We start from the raw sequence: 16,701 nt of genomic DNA, 5'->3' as shown, positions 1-16,701 counted from the left end.
ATTATAACTATGGGGCAGAGATGGGCATAGGTGGAGCCCCTCCATCTCCAAGAGGGAAATTAATAATGGGAGGATGAGGGGCTGAGTCTTCTGGGGGATCTTGGAGGGATTGTCAAAGGGAGAAAGAAGTTCTTCTCTTGTTCATTGACATGAGTTAATTAATCCAGCTGGCTGGGGGGAGGGGAGGGGGCAGGCACGTCTGGCGGAGGGGGGTGGATATTAACTCTTTCTCAACCATCAGTTCCAATGGGGGCAGTTCAACTATGTGCAGGGAAGTTTCACTCTGGGATGGGTTTTTCCTATTTTAGCCACAGGGATGGAGCTCCCAAAATATTGTTGGGGTGTATGTGACTGAGTGAGAGGTGCCCAGGACAGGTTGTTGTCCTGGGGTGGAGCTGTCAGGGATAGGCTGGAAGACAGGACACACATACACTGTGGTCCTGGTGGGGAAATGTGGGAGTTGGGGCAGGGGGAGAGTTGAGGGTGGAAAGGGGTCGATCCCCACAACTCCAGATTATAGTGGTTGAGTCTCTCCTTTCTCCTTTGGCCCCATGTTCCTGCTTCCACCCCCATGCTCCCTGTTTCCAAATCTCCCTTCCCACCCCATGCTGACTCCAGCCCCTAGCAGGTCTTTGGTCAGAAAGGGGCGACCTGAGGCACAGAGATGGTTGTTGTGGAGTTGGAAATTTGTAGATTTGGTGGGGTGGATGTGATGTCTGAGGGGGACTGTGCCCTCTGTGAAGGTGTTTTCCCTGTCCATGCAGGGCCTGGGGTGTGTGTGTGTGTGGAATCTAGAGCTGAACCTAGGATTCAGGGACTGATGGAGGTAGGGACACCCCTCCATGCTGGGGAGCGAGACAGAATGGAGAACGTGCTCTAGAATACAGGGACTGGCAGAAGGTGGGCGTCTCTCCAGGCCTGGAGGAGGGACAGGAGCTGGAAGGCTCTAGAATGTGCACTAGATCCTAGGGAGTGACAGGTGGTGGTGAGGCTCTTTTAGGTTTATGACAGGACTGGAGAAGTATAATGCATTATCTAGAACATAGAGATGAGGGAAGCTCTTCATTTCCTGTTTTGGGGGGACAGAGGGTGGCTAGAGTTGGAGACACCCCTGTGATTTAGGGGGAATCTCGGAGTGGAGAGATTCCCCACTCCCAAGCTCTGGACCATCTCTGTGGAAATAGAAGCAGCCAGCATGGGAGGAGCCTGGGATATTTTTTAACTAAAATTACCTTAAAAGGGATTGGGGGAAAATGTAAAATATTTAGTGGCAGCAGCTAAAAATAGAAACAGGAGAGACGGGGAAGAGCAGGGGTAGGGACCTGGGGGAGAGGGGCAGAGGGACTGTAGGAAGGGTGGGCCTGTTTGGAGGTGGGGTTGGTGGCAGGATAACGGCCTGAGGCCTCTTTTAGGATTAGACCGGGGCGCTTGCAAAGCAGAAGTATCCCAGCAGGGTGCCCTCCCCAGGCACCTCCCTTCTTCCTTCAAACTCCTGCTCATCTCCCTCAGACTCCTCCCCTTCCCTTCAAATGCCCTCCCCCAAGTGTTCCATCTACTCTCCCTGTGGTTCCTCCTCACAGTCTCTTTCCTCAAGGCCTCCTCCCCTTTCCAGATGCCCCTCCTCTTCCCCCTCATGACCTCTCCCTTTTCGCTGGCCCCACCCTGCATGCTTCTCCCGCCTCTCCTATGGCCATGCCCCAGTGATTTCCCCCACTGCAATCTCGGGTTAGGGCCTAAAGCCCTTCTCTCCTCAGCCTGGGGATATCTCCCTGCCCTCGGGCTCTGGCTGCTCTGATCCAGCTCTGTGGTTGGGGGGGTATCAGGTTCCTAGCAGGACACCAATTTAGCTCAGCACCTGCAGAGATGCTGTGATCTCCAACCCCCCTCCTGACAGGGCTAAATTTAGCCCCTTGGCCACAAGCCCAGGAGTGAGGAAGGTGTTTGTAAGCTGGCCCAGGTCCCAGAGCAATGCACCTGGCCAGGGATTCAGGATAGGAGTTGCAGGGGGCTGCACCTTGAGAGTGAGGAGCATTGGCAGCTGTAGGGAGCCCAGGGCTGGGATGGCAGGGGGCTGAGAGTCAGGAGTGAGGGGCACCAGCAGAACTGTAGGTGGGGGAGCCCAGGGCTGAGTTGTAGCTGAGCTGTGGAGGGCTTGTGAGCTGGGACTAAGGATTTGCTACAAGCTGTGTGTGTGTTTATATTTCCACCTCATACAAGAGCTAAGAATACCCTGCAACAGTCAATGTTATGACAGTGTTAGGGTGGGGGAGGGGCGCCTCCTGGGTGTCCTGACAGGGCTCAGACATTCTGGCTAGCACGATGTTTAGAAACTCCTGGGTGGGTGGTTGTGAGTGTGCCAGGTTGGATGGTCCCATCCGTCTGCTCTGGGGCAACTGGGCAAGCTCAGCCTATTGACCTGGCATAGTGAGGTCTTTGGGTTGAAGGTGAGGGGCCTTGGCTGAGATTCTGGGAGAAGGGGAACCCTGGGAATCAGTGACAGCATGGGGTAGGGGAGCGAGGCCATGACTGACAGACAGGCGAGGAGCTGGCCAGTAGACTCCATAGCATTGCAGGCCAGCCCAGTTCTTCTGGGAGCCAGAGCTAAGACAGCAGGGGACTACGGGTCAGGACTAAGGGGCATCAGCAGTACTGGAACGTCTGTGTGGTGCATCTGGAGGAGGCTGAGCCCTGTTCACTTGCATCCACTTGCTGTCAGGATGTTCCCAGTTTTCTTTCATGTTGTGAGTTGTGATGCTGAGGGGGATGTAAATGAACAAAGTGAGCTGCTATTAACCCTACTCAACTGGTCAGAAATCCCACCTCCCACAGCTCACAGGCAGCTAGAGCAGCAGTGACACCCCCCTACTCTGCCAGCTACTGTCCTGTAGCCAGAAACCCCCTGGACAACTAGTGAGTCAAATTCAGTTGGCAGTGTTACCATGTGATAAACTCACTGTCAGCACCCCACCCCCTTAATAGCCCTTGCACACCACCCCAGAGGAAGCTGCATCTCAGCCCTGGGTGGGAGATTCTTGGATAAACAGCCCCGTGCCTCTTCCAGAGGTGGGTGCATCTCAGGCTGGTGCATAGAAGCTGCCGAGGAACTGAGGTAACCTCATGTATAAGCATACTTTGGAAGTGCGACCCAATCAGCCAGGGCTGGGCTGCATACTCAGAGTTTCCAGAATGTCCCTTTGCAATAACAAGAAACCTTCAGCTCTTCCCTGGTGCCTCCGAGCCAGGAATTCCAGCCTTTACAGCCAGTAATGAATTACACCACTTCGCAGTCCTGTCTGCAACCCTGCTAGGGAGATAGCAAACTGGGACACACACAGACTCTCCCAAGGTTGTGCAAAGGATCCGTGGCACAGCCAGGAATGGAATCCAGGAGTCCTGTTTCCCAGTCCCTTCCTCCCTCCTCCTGAATTAGCCCTCTGAACCCACCCCCTCCCAGAGCTGGGGATAACACCAGGATTCCTGACGCCTGCACAACTCTCCTGTTCTAACTCCTAGACTCGATTTCCCACAAGGCCTGTAGCGCTGCAGCGTCTAGGGTGTGTGAGTGCAAGCAACAGCCAGCCCCACCCCAGGGCTCGGCCCATGTGGCTGTGAAAGATACTGAGCAAAATGTCTGAGCCAGAAGCTCTTACGTCAAGGGGTGAAGCAGGAGTATTGGGTGTGTGTGGGAGGGGTGCCCAGCACTTCTCAAGGACCATGACAGAGGCCTCAGACTCCTGGCCCAGAGGGCTGGGATCCTACCGCACACTCCTGCTATCTTAGCCCTAGCCCCACGCCTCCTGAGTAAACACCCTGTCTGCCCTGAGTCCAGGCAAACTCAGCTTCTCTGGGCTACAAAGTGATTCACTGGTTTGCACCATGCCAGGGCTGGCTGATCCTATCTGGACCTGGTAGTAGGGATGTAAAAGGTTAACAGTTAACTGGGACGGGCTGGAGCAGCTGCCTGCCTGCCCTGGGCAAGGGGTGCTCCAGCCCCAGGGAGAACACTGCAGGCAGGAGTGGGATCGACCTGCCTCACCCCCACGCAGGTTGTACACTGTGGCTCCCCAGGAGCGGACTTGAAAGGGGCTGCCAGCCTGTTCCTGGGGAGCCAACTGCCGAGCCTGCAGCGTGTGTAACCACTAAGATTTTTAACAGTTACACAGTTAACTTTTTAAACAACTTTTTACATCCTTACCTGGGAGACAGCAGCAGGGGGCAAGGTGGGAGCTCGGTGTGGGGGCTCTCCCCTGCCAGTCAGTGCTGACCTCAATGTCCCAGTGCGGTGCTAGGGGAAGTTGTGATGCAGAGGCCAGAGGTCAATGTGGGGTGTATGCCTCTTGCAGTCAGCACTGAACCTAATGCCTCGGCGTATTTTTCTCTCCAGGCTCTTCCAATCCTTATCTTTTTCTCTCTGCCCCAGTGTCTCTCACCCTGTGTAGGGAGAGCAGGGGGTTCAGGCTGGGCCACACCCACCTCTCCACACACATTCAGTGGCTAGGCCAGGAAGATAAAAACCCTCCCCACCTAGCTCTGCAATATGCTGATCTGTGGGCAGCCCAAACTAGGAGTAGTGTTCCAACCTCTAGCCCCCATTTCCCTCCCAGAGCTGGGGACAGAACCCAGGAGTCCTGGCTCCCAGCCCCTTCTAGGCTAACATACTGGCCCCCTTCCTTGAGCTGGGGGCTTCCTGACTTTAGTTCTAACTAGAGGGGTTTCTGTGTGGAGGGACAACTGGTCAGATCCAGGGAGCGGGGAGGATACTGAGTTAGATGGAGTTGCACAAGGGGGCAGGTCTGGGGGTTAGCAGAGGTGCCAAGGGGGGAAGGTTTTCCATGAAGAACATGGCTGGTGAGGGGCAAACGCTGGGGCTAGGGCTGGGACCTGGGTCACCCACGACCATGATCCCAATGGGAAGAGTCCTTGGGACTGTAGCTGCTCTTCCTCTCCTCCCCTCCTAATTTGTTCATTTGTTCTCTCCTCCTTGCAGGCAGCCAGACAAGCTTATTGTGGTTTGGACCAGGAGGAACCGACGCGTCTGCTCCAAGGTGGGTGGATTCAGGATTCCCTCCCTGTAGTGGGACCAGCTGTGATCCAGCCCCACGGTGGGGGACTGTCTGGCTCGAGGCTGGGAATGGCACATGTGGCTGTTCCCCTAAAGGGCACCAGCTCTGATCTGGCTGGGTGTGTTCTGCAGGCACACAGCTGGCAGCCAGGGATCAAGAATCCGTACCGGGGGATGGTCGTTTGGATGGTGCCAGAGAATGTGGATATAATGGTGACGCTATACCGGGTAAGGAACTTCTGCTTGCACAAGCACACCATCACCCTGCTGCACACACATGCTCATGTACCCCTTTGCACAGACACGTGTGTTCTTACACTGGCCTGTGTATGCCGGCACAAGGACTACACCAGCACATGAGTGACTCTTACCCAGATGTGCAGCTCTGTGGCTGTGCTGGTGTTTGCACCAAAGCAGTGATGCATCTCTCCCACTCACAGTTACACAGCAGCTCATGATTACAGTCCTTCCGTGCATAGATGTGTACCTGTGCACTCCTCTGTGTACCTGAGGGTGCACATTGGGCACTTGCACTTGCAGTCACACATCCATCTGCACACCACCACATGCAGTCTCAGGCCTCTCTTCGTATAACCACATGCACACACTGGTACCCTTGTGAAGAACTCCCCCGTCCTGTGCAACAAACAGTGCAAAGCCCCGCTCACCTTCTGCTGTCCCCCACAGGACCCCCATGTGGATGAGTATGAAGATAAGGAATGGACCTTTGTGATTGAGAATGTACGTCCTGGGATAAGCAGAGTGTGGTAACTCAAGGCTGGACGACAGCCAGCAAGGTCATGGGGTGTTCCATTGCCAGGAAAGCCAGATGCAGCTTCCTCTGGGGTGGAATGATGCCCCAAGGGCAACAGGGCTGGAAAGTGCCTCGCTACCCCTGTCCTTAGCGTGATGGACTTTTGTCTGTGCCTGTCGGGACCCACCTCTGCCAGCCACAGGCAGCAAGAGTGCCCCCCATGTTGACGTCCCTCTCCAGCAGTAGTGGGCAACATGCAGCCCAGGGACCCACCTATCAACCCCATTCCCTACACACCTCTTATGCACTGGGGCACTGGAGCCCCCCCCTCTGCTTTGCTGGACACTCCCAATGTTCATGGATACATTGCCCGGGGTACAGAAGATAGCACATCATATGTCTAATGAAACTAGTCCTCAGGTCAATTAGACTGGAGCCTCACGAAGCAGCAAATAAAGGTCTTGGGAACAAATGGAAGCTTACAAAAAATTCATAACTTGCCTTTTTGGGCCTAAACTTACCTAACAAGATACTTTTCCATCTAATCAGGAATTGCTCCCCACAAATCTTCCTCCCAGTGCATAACAACCAGGCTGGCCGTGCTCCTCTGTTCACAAGAGAAATAGGCTTGCAGCTTGTCTCCTATGTACCTCTGTGCCTCCTGTTATGCCCCAACTTCCATTGCCTTGGCTCGTAAACATGAAAACACGAGGCTCCTGTTGCTTGTGTTTCCCTGGCTGCAGGTTTCTTGTAGTTTCAGGCTTAGTAAAGCTAATAAGGTCCCTGCTGGGAGTCATGTGGGACATGCTACATGCAGGGGAGAAGCATCTTACCACCCACTGTTCCTCACTTCAGGTGTCAGCCCCAATTCCCAGAACTTACCCTAAGTAGGGAATGTACATTTTGCAGAGGTCATGATGACTAATGAGCTACTGGCTTGCAGTAGAGACCTCACTTGTCACGCTTTGGTGAGTTATGGTGAGTGTACCAGAGCCCTGGGCACCCTCTCCGTGCCCTCTCCCAGTTCGGACTAAAAGCTTGCTAGCTCACAGGCGGAACACTGGAGCCATTTAACACCACAGAGTCTGTAAAGGGAACAGTGTTGCTGAGGGAAGGTGGGAAATCAGGATTCCTAGGTTCTAGACCCATCTCTAAGCATGGGAGTGGTGTCTGATGGTTACAGAGAGTGGGGCCGGGGAGTCAGGACTCCTGGGTTCTGTCCCCAGCTGTGGGAGTGGAGTGGCATCTAGTGGTTTTAGGGTAAGAGGGGCTGGGAGTCAGGACTCTCTCCTCTTCCCAGGAGTCCAAGGGACACCGGAAGGTGCTAGCCTCGGCCGATGTTAACCTTCAGCGCTTTGCCCGCCCCACGCCTGCCCAGGCTGAGCTCAAGTTGAAGCTGAAGCCACGCTCTGTTAAGGTGGTGTCTGCCACGCTGCAGCTCACGCTGTCCTGCGTCTTCCTGCGTGAGGGCAAAGCCACGTGAGTTCTGTCAGTGAAGTGGGGTCTATGGAAACAAGCCTGTCTGGGAACAGGAGTGTCCCTTGGCAGAAGGTAGGGCAGGGATGAGTTTTGGCTCGCATGTCTCTCTCTGTGCTGTGCCAGCAGTGTAGGCAGTGCAGGAGCTTGGCCCAAAGAGGGGCTGGACAAGGAGCAAAAGACTTGGCTGGGGGTGGGTGCTCTTTACGGACATCTTAGTGCAGGAGGCAACTGACTTGGCGTAACTGCAGGGGAAGAGGGCGATGTAGGTAGCTATCTTGACATGGCTTTACGGGAAGAGAGGGGCGTTCGCAGTCATCTTGGCATGAGCGAGGAGGAAGAGGGTATGTAGGCAGTCATCTTATTTCTAGGGTCTGTCGAGGCAGCCACGCTGGCACCACTGTTGAGGAAGAGCCTGCTTTAGAGGGGCCACCTTGGCAGTTTTTAATAGCAGGACGTACTGTCACCTGGCCACAATTGGTGCATCGTTAACAGTCCCTTCCACTGCCTGTAATGGCCACAGAGGCAAGGGTGGAGCTGCTCTAGCCCATAGCTTAGGAAAGGCCCATGCTTCTGGAGGGACAGTGCGAATGGTTGCGAGAGTCATGCCAGGCTGGGGAGGGAGGGAAATAGGGCTTTGAGCCCCCACTGCAAATCCCCTCCTTACACCGTGCCTTGCCCCAGAGACGAGGACATGCAGAGCCTGGCCAGCCTCATGAGCGTCAAACCCAGCGACGTCGGCAACCTGGATGACTTCGCTGACAGCGATGAAGATGACGAGATGGCCAGGAGGGGGCAGCAGGAGGACAAGAGTGGCCAAGGCACAGGGCCAACAGGTGGGGTCAGCCAGCCAGTCCCCCCTGCCCGTGCTCCTCCCAATCTGCAGCCCCTGCCATCTCAACCCATGCCCCTCACTCCTAGCCTACAGCCGTTGCCATCCCAAATCTTGTCCATTCATGATTGCGGATTCACTTGGTTGCCTTTGGTGGGGTTCCCCTTGGCCCCGCTATTGCTGTGGCCCTGAAAGCAGCTCCTAATGTCTCTGTGCCTTCCAGCAGAGGGCGCTCACTAGGGTTCTCTTTGCTGGGACAGTGACCGGGCCCAGTCTCTTCCCCAGGGCTGGCGGTTCAGTCCCCGCTCCTTGGGGTAGCTGTGCTGTCTTGGGATTGGTTATTCTCTCTCTCTCTCTCTCTCTCCTGTCTGTCTGCCTGTCTCCATCCCTTCCTGGCTGTCCATCTGTGTCCTGCACTGTAGGTTTCATTCAGACCATATTGCTGGGCTATTTCACAGGTAGGACCATCCCGCCGAGTGGGCTTCAGGGCAGGTGAGGCGCAGAACGTGCAGCAACTGCTACATCTCTCTCTCTTTCTCTCCCTGCCTCCTCCCTCCAGACACATCGCGAGAGCTCAACACACTTGCTGAAGAGGAGGAGAATCCCTCGGCCCCGGGGACCAGCAGGGCAGCAGCTGGGAGAGCAAATCCTCATGGAGTGCCCCTGGAGGCAGGTAAATCAACAGTGGGTGCAAAAGCCCTGGGCTGGGCAACAAGACTCCTGGATTCTGTCTGGAAGGTTAGCAGGGTCTAATAGTCTGAGCAGCGGCTGGGAGTCAAGACTCCATGGTTCCCTCCCCTACTCTGGGAGGGGGTGGGGGGTAGAGGCTGGGAATCAGGACAGCTGGGTTCTGTTCCAGCTCTGGGACTGCGTGGGGTCTAGTGACCTGAGGAGAGGAAGGGCCAGAGCTTACTCCCGCCGCCCCAGGTCAGGGATATGGGGAGTTGCAGTGTAGCTGTCCTCCACTTCCATTGCCCTCATCTCTGACTTCTGGGACCCTCTCTTCTGCAGGCTCTGCCAAGGGGGAAGCCGTCCGAGTGGCTGACGTCCCAGATGCCCCCCAGCAGGAAGTCCCCGGCCCTATCCCGGAGTTGGTCCTGCAGGGAGCAGCACCCTCCCCTCCACCAGTGCTGATGGGCACCCTTCCAGTAAGTGGTGCAGGCAGGGCCGGGAGGGCTGGGCAGAGCATGGCAGCCGGTGGGAACCTGATGGGAACTGCAGGGGCTCTGGAACCAGGCGATCAGGGGGAGACGGGGACCCAAGCCCTGGATCAGGCCCACAAGCCAGGCACAGGCCCCTCGCAGGAGATGGGACAACGTGGTGGCAACCCTGGGGCTGAAGAGGAGGAGAAAGCAGTTGCCTCGATGGAGCGGCCGGCATCAGGGAGTGATACCAAGGGCAGGTGAGTCTGGACTCCTGGCTTCTACGCTAGCTCTGGGAGAGCAATGGGAGCTAGTGGTTAGAGGAGGGGGCTGGGAGGCAGGACTCCTGGGTTCTAGCCTTGCTGTGGCAGGCAGGGGTTGGAAGAGGAGGCAGGGGGTGCCAGTGATGAGAGTGTGGTGGGAAAAGGTTAATGCTCGATTGATCGTGGATAAACCCGGGGCCTTGTGTGGGTTTCGCTTCTGCCTTCTGGAGCGTCTGACAGTCGCTCCCCTCCCCAGCTCAGGACGAGTGCGGGTTCCCACCCAAGGAGGAAGCCGTACTTCCCCTGCCCAGGAAGGGAGCTGGGCTGCCAGCTCTGCCCCGTGCCAGAGGGGTGGGGCTTGGGATGCAGCTGGCCAAGCAGGAAACTGCTGTTCTCTACTGCACAGAGCAGATTAACAGAGGAGGAAGTTTGGGGGTGGGGCAGGGAATGGAATATGGGGCCTGTCCCTTCTAGGGGGCGCTAGCTGTGGTCTGGCCCGAGGGAGAGTGGGGTCTAGTCTAGTGTGTGGCGGGTGCCTCCAAGCCACCACTCCGGGGTTTCATTCCAGGAGCTGAGAGGTGGAGTTAGAGAAGAGGAGTTTGGGGGGTGGGGCGGAGAGCCAGGATGCTGGTGTCTGTTCCTGGCCTTTCAGTCCCTGTGCCGAGAAGGCTGGTTTTGTTGTCAAGGTGGGAGGATGAGAAATCACCCCAGGAGGCAGCTCTGCCCTCAGGATGAGACCAGTTCCCCTTTGTTCCTCCATCCAGGCCCAGTGACATCTGGATGCCCCGGATGGAGAGCCCTGTCCCTGCCCCACGGCGTAAGAAATCCCTTCTGCCGGAACCCGCTGCACCCACGGCCCCACCTCCTGAGGTACCCTCCATCCAGAGACCCGGATGGGAAGGCACCAAGCCACCTTCCTCCCAGCTCAAACTGGGGGCATCAGAGTCAGTGCAGGACCCTCGACCCACAGCCTCTCTGCCTGCACCAACAGTGCCTGCCAGGGCTCGGCTAGCCCGGCCCCGGTCAGCAGAACTGGCAGCCCAGCCAAAGCCACTGCCTCGGCCCCAGAGGGACAGGCGGGCCCGTTCGGTGTCTCCAGGCATCTCTGTAGTGATGTATCTCAATGAGGACGCACCAGGACCTGCCATTATTGCTGGGGAAGGCACCAGCCTGGCAAGGAGAGGCCTAGGAGCAGATGTGCCCTCGGCTGCTGCGCTGCTGGCCGTGTCATCTCTGGTGGGGTTTCCTCCAGGGCCATGGAGCGGGAAGGGAGAGGAGGTGGCAGCAGATGTGACTAGCCGGCCAAGCGTCGGGAGTGCTGTTGCTTATGCAGTGGTGCCCCCAAAGGAAGAATGGGGCAGGGCAGCAGGAGAGGGTCCCAGGTTGGCGCCCCATCTGGAGGGGCTAATTACAAATGGGGCAGGTGGGAAGGATGCTGCTGTGCAAGGAGGGGCTGGAGATGCCTCCTCTCAGGTGGTCCCCCCCAAGCCATGGAGGTGTCGGCCGGAGGATGTGGTGGAAGAGGGTGCCAGGGGGGCATCTGGAGGGGTGACAAAATCAGGCACCCTGGGTGCGATCCCTGGCCAGCTGGAGATCGGTAGCTTGGAGCAGGCCGCAGAATGGAAGAATTGCAGAGCAGACAGGCGGGTGCAGAGCGTAGAAGTTGTGCCTTCGCTGGAGGGGCACAGAACAGAGCTGGCGGCCAAGGAGGATTCTGGGCAAGGAGGCTGGCCAAGCCCAGTGGCAGAGCCAGCTCCTGGAGCAATGCCTCCCAAGCTGGAGCAGCGCAAAGCAGTGGGAGAGCGTCCCAGGGCAGCATCCCAGCCAGAGAGGTCAGGAGCGGAAAGGGCAGCTGGGAAGGATTCCGCAAGGACTGTTGCGCATGGTGGGGCAGGTGATGCCCCCTCGCAGATGGCCCCCCCCAAGCCATGGAGGTATCGGTCAGAGGAGGTGGTGGGCCAGGGGGCTGGGGAGGTGTGCAGCAGTGTGATGGAGGCAGGAGCGAGAGAGGGACTGTGGGGGGCAATCCCAGCCCGAATGGAGGGGGCCAGAGCAAAGGCATCTAGAAGTTCCTGTGGAAGTGCACTGCAGCCAGTAGCAGTGGCCACCCTGTCTCTGGAGGCCCCTGCCCAGCTGGAGGGCACCGCGGAGAGCCCAGGAACACACGGCAGAATTCCAAGGGGTGCCACCCCCTGCACAGTTGAAGACCAGCTGGAGAGGGCTGGACCAGAGGAGGCAGCGGGTTCCAGGGAGTGCAGTGAGGCGGTGGGCTCCCTGCCCAGCAAAGAAGATGCCAGCGGGGCAGGGCCCCCCCTGGAGAAATCGCACTCAGAGTTCTGCACAGACCAGCTGGCTGGGCATGCTGCCCCAGGAAGGAGCAGAAGACGGGCTGCAGCCCTCACTACGACATCCCCCCAGGACGTGCCCATTCCGGGCCCCCCAGCCCCCTCCGCTGAGCCCTACGTCTCACAGTGCCACCTTACCCTGAGCCTCCCGCCCACCTGCTCTGCCCGGGAGAGGAGTGCTGGCCCGTCATCCAACGAGGGGACCCAGGCGTCCGGGCGGGAGCCATCTACCCCGCCCTGCGGTGCTGCCCGGGATAGCGTAGGGCAGGGGACGGCCCAGGTAGGGACAGTGAATGTTTGTGCCCCCAGCCCTGCCAGCTGCCATGGTTGCTTGCCCTTGCTTCCAACTAATCCTAGGGGCTGTGGGGCAGGGGGGAGTGGAGTTTGTGGAAGGACAGATGGAACCACAGTCTTACTACTGGGACACAGGTGGGCATCCTATGGGATGGGAGTAGCAAGTTCCTCCCCTTTAATTGGGGCGTGTGGCGGGGATAAAATCCATAGTGGGCTACCTCCTTCCCTTTAATTGGGACTGGGGATAACACTTGGCGATGGATCACCAGGGCCTTGCAGTCCCCTTGCTAATCTCTTCCCCTGGCCCGGTGGCCCACAGACCCTGCCCAGCATCTGGCCTGCTGACTGCGCTGCATGGGGGTGGCTGGATCCCAGTTGCCAGTGCGCACTGGGCACAGTGGGGCCAGCCAGGAAAACCCCCTTGCCTAGCAGGGGGCATGGGAGGGTGCAAAAACTGGGGATTGGCTGGGTCTTTGTCCCGTACAGCCCCAGACCTGGGACAAAGAGGTGGCTCAGTGCCTCTGCGTTGGGATCCCTGAGGATGGAGAAGGTACTGGTGCCAAGGTGGTGGTGGGGGGGTTATGCAAGCAGGAGTATGGGAGACCTAGGAGGGCAGTATGGTTGCATGGCTGGCCAGTGCTAGGGCGGGCTTAGTGTGGGGGTGCTTTGCCTAGCGTGCGATGAGCCAGTGCCTCCCCAACCCATATCCCACCCCATCCCCTGTTTGTCTCTTAGGAGGAGCCCCAAGCTTCTAGTCCAGGCCTGGTCAGTTGCAGCCAGTCGCTACTGGAATGGTGCCAGAATGTCACAGCTGGCTACCGGGGTGTCCGGGTCACCAACTTCACCACCTCCTGGCGCAATGGGCTGGCATTCTGCGCCATGCTGCACCACTTTCACCCAGAGAAAATGTGAGTCCTGGGGCTGCAGGTTGAGACTGAAAGGCAGTGAGGAAGCCTGGTGTTGGGCAAGCAGGGGGCTGTGAGTCGGGGTTGAGGGGCATCAGGAAAGGTGAGTGTTGGTGGGGAGACCATGGAGGGGGAGTGTCTCTGAGAGGCAAATGGGGGCAGGGTAGGAGGATGGGTTGGGATGCAGACTCTGGAGTAGGGATGTGAGCTATCGATTAATTGAATAATCAACTAACTGCATGAAATCTTAGTGGTTACACGACTATTCGATAGTCCCTGGGGGTGGGACCAGCAGCCAGTGTGCTCTGCCACCACTCCTGGAGAGCCCCCTGCCACCCTGTCTGTGTTGCTGCCTCTGTATCAAGCCAGCTCCCCTCATGGTCTGGCTGCCTGCCACCCCACACTGCTCCATTTGATACAGAGGCAGCAAGGGAGAGGAAATGCAAGTAGTTGACTAGATTAACCAATAAGTTTAGGCGTATCGGTTAATCGACTAGTCGACTACTCATTCACATCCCTACTCCGGAGATCTCATTCATTGAGCAGGATCTATCATTGTCATGTCTGTCTATCCTCCTCCAGCAATTATGAGAGCCTGGACCCTCTCGCTATCAAACAGAACAACAAGCTGGTAAGTTTGCGATCCCAGCAGGTGGGGGACAAAAGACTGTAAGAACATAAGACTGGTGCTACTGGTTCAGCTCAATGGTCCATCTAGCCCAGTGTCCCGTCTTCTGACAGTGGCTTGTGCCAGATATTACAGAGGGAGTGAACAGAACAGGGCAATTTACTAAGTGATCCCTACTGTGTCCAGTCCCAGCTTCTAGTTGTCAGAGGTTTAGGGACACACAGACCATGGGGTAGCCTCCCTTATCTGCAACCCATGTTCCTCACATCCTCTGCTGCAGAGATCAATGGAAAGCATTCATTTAGCTTCTCTGAACCGGACTTGTCTTCCTTGAGTGTCGACTTAGCAGCTCAGTTATCCATTGGCCCCACCAATTGTTTGCCAGGCTTCCTGCTTCTGATGTACTTAAAATATTTTACTCTTCAAATTCTTTTTTGGCCTGCCTAATTACACTTTCACACTTGATTCACCAGAGTTTATGACCCTTCCACATCCAATTTTTAAAAGATGTCATTTGTCTCTAACCACCTCTTTTACTCTGTTTGTTTAGCTAGTATAGTATGTTTGAGCCTCTTCTTGTTGTTGTTTTAATTTGGGGCATATCTTTAGTTTGAAACCCTATTATGGTATTTTAAAAGGTTTCCATGCAGTTTGCAGGCATTTCACTCTTGTGACTGTTCCTTTTAATTTCCATTTAACTAACCTTTTCATTTTTGTGTGAAATTAAATGCTACAGTGTTGGGTTTCTTTTGGATCCCCTTCCCCCCACAGATCGTGTGCAGCACTTCGGAGTAAATTGCCTCTCCGCTTGGGGGATCCAGAACTAGGTGCTCCAAGAAGCAATAATTAATGGTGTCTAGAAATGTTACTCTGCAGCTGGCCCTGAGGAGAAATGTTCCTATTTAGTATGGGGATAGTGGAAACCCCCCACTATTATTAGGTTTTCTGGTTTTGTAGCCTCTCTAATCTCCCTGAGCATTTCACAATCACATCACCTTCCTGGGCAGGTGGTCAGTATATTCCTGTTACTATACTCTAACTATTCAAGTATGGAATTTACCATAAAATAGACAGTCTGCTGCATTTAAGATTTTCCCTATGTTTGATTCAATACTTGTTTTCATCTGTAGTGTCCTTCCCCCACCAGCACCTCACCTACTCTGTCATTCCTGTCTATTTTGTGCCCTGGCATTACCGAGTCCCATTAGTTGTCCTCATTCCACTCAGTTTCTGTGGTGCCTGTTACAGTAATACCCTCAGTTAGCAGCAGGCCGGCCAGTTTTTATCCTTCTAGCATTTGGGTACATAAGCACTTTATACAATATGTCAGTATTCAGTTCTCTGCCTTCATGTGATGTAACTGAATTGAACTCGCTTTCCTTTCACTGACTCTCTTCAGTTCCCTCCTGTACTTTATCAACATCTAGTCTCTCCTCCCTTCTAGGATATAGAGAATCTCTATTAATAGACAATCCCCTAAGGGATGTGCCTGTCTGAACCACATGCTCCTCTGTACCTTTGGCTTTCCCCCAGGCCTTAGTTTAAAAACTCCTCTTCCACCTTTTTAATTTTACATGCTAGCCATGAAGTTCCATTTTGGTTTAGGTGGAGCTTGCTCTTCCTGTATAGGCTCCCCCTTTCCTAAAAGGTTCCCCAATTCCATATAAACCTAAGCCCCTCCTCCCATCATTGTCTCAGCTACTCATTGAGATGCTGCAGTTCTGCATGTCTAACTGGCCCTGTGTGTGGAACTGGAAACGTGGCAGAGAATGCTACCATGGAGATCCTGGACTTTAATCCCTTACCTAGCAGCCTAAATTAGGCCTCCAGGGCTTCTCTGCTAACCTCTGTGTCATTGGTACCTACATGTGCCAAGAGAACCAGCTCCTCCCCAGCACTAGACAGAATAATAGAATACTAGAACTGGAAGGGACCTCGAGAGGTCATCAAGACCAGTCCTCTGCCATCACAACAGAACCAAGAGCACTAGATCATCCCAGACAGGTGTCTGTCTAACCTGCTCTTAAATATCTCCAGAGATGGAGATCCCACAACCTCCCTAGGCAATTTATTCCTGTGTTTAATCACCCTGACTGGTAGGAAGTTTTTCCTAATATCCAACCTAAACCTCCCTTGCTGCAATTTAAGACCTACATTTTCTTGTCTTATCAGAGGTTAAGGAAAATAATTTTTCTCTGTCCTCCTTGTAACACCCTTTTAGGTACTTAAAAGCTGCTATCATGTCCCCCGCCAGTCTTCTCTTTTCTAAATAAAAAACAAACAAACTCAGTTCTTTCAGTCTTCCCTCATAGGTCATGTTTCCTAGACTTTTAATCATTTTTGTTGCTCTTCTCTGGACCTTCTCCAATTTCTCCACATCTTTCCTGAAATGTGGTGCTAGGAAATGGACCCAGTACTCCAGCGGAGGCCAAATCAGTGCAGAATAGAGGGGAAAAATTACTTCTTGTGTCTTGCTCACAACACTCCTGTTAATGCATCCTAGAATTACGTTTAAAAACAATGAGTACTCCCGCAGCACCTTAGAGACTAACAAAAAATATATATCTATAGTATCATGAGCTTTTGTGGGCAAACCCTGCTTCTTCAGATGAAATTATCTTGATATTTGTATTATATTACCCTAGTTTATTGAAGGTCATCTTGAGATCTCAAGATCATCTTATCTGAAGAAGTGGATTTTGCCTACAAAAGTTCATGATTTTGTGTGTGTGTGTGTGTGTGTGTGTGTGTGTGTCTAAGGTGCCACAGGACTACTCATTTTTAAAGTTACAGATTAACACAGCTACCTCTCTGAGACTTTTAGAATGATGTTTGCTTTTTTTTTTTTAACAACAATGTTAAACTGTTAATTCATATTTAGCTTGTGGTCCACTCTTCCCCCTGATCCCTTTCTGCAGTACTCCTTCCTAGACAGACACTCCCTTTTGTATGTGGGAAACTGATTGTTCCTCCCTAAGTGGAGTACTTTGCATTTGTCCT

At 54.7% G+C, this 16,701-nt stretch overlaps 1 protein-coding gene across 4 annotated transcripts in view; it reads left to right on the top strand.

Moving 5' to 3' along the window:
• Window positions 1-16,701, top strand: part of EHBP1L1 (EH domain binding protein 1 like 1) — a 34,500-nt gene that overhangs the window by 1,544 nt on the left and 16,255 nt on the right. For 2 of the 4 annotated variants that reach the window (XM_006131614.4, XM_075939246.1), the window contains 11 exons: window positions 4,988-5,045; window positions 5,195-5,290; window positions 5,750-5,803; window positions 7,117-7,295; window positions 7,977-8,128; window positions 8,547-8,582; window positions 8,684-8,797; window positions 9,136-9,526; window positions 10,294-12,154; window positions 12,904-13,076; window positions 13,656-13,704. In XM_006131614.4, coding sequence (XP_006131676.2) covers window positions 4,988-5,045; window positions 5,195-5,290; window positions 5,750-5,803; window positions 7,117-7,295; window positions 7,977-8,128; window positions 8,547-8,582; window positions 8,684-8,797; window positions 9,136-9,526; window positions 10,294-12,154; window positions 12,904-13,076; window positions 13,656-13,704 — 3,163 coding nt within the window. The remainder of the gene's footprint in view (window positions 1-4,987; window positions 5,046-5,194; window positions 5,291-5,749; window positions 5,804-7,116; window positions 7,296-7,976; window positions 8,129-8,546; window positions 8,583-8,683; window positions 8,798-9,135; window positions 9,527-10,293; window positions 12,155-12,903; window positions 13,077-13,655; window positions 13,705-16,701) is intronic. The other 2 variants (XM_006131615.4, XM_006131616.4) reach the window with 2 other exon arrangements.

This window comes from Pelodiscus sinensis, chromosome 11 (assembly GCF_049634645.1).
Source record: "Pelodiscus sinensis isolate JC-2024 chromosome 11, ASM4963464v1, whole genome shotgun sequence".
Lineage (NCBI taxonomy): Eukaryota > Metazoa > Chordata > Testudines > Trionychidae > Pelodiscus > Pelodiscus sinensis.
This window is presented reverse-complemented; position numbering and strand designations above follow the sequence as displayed.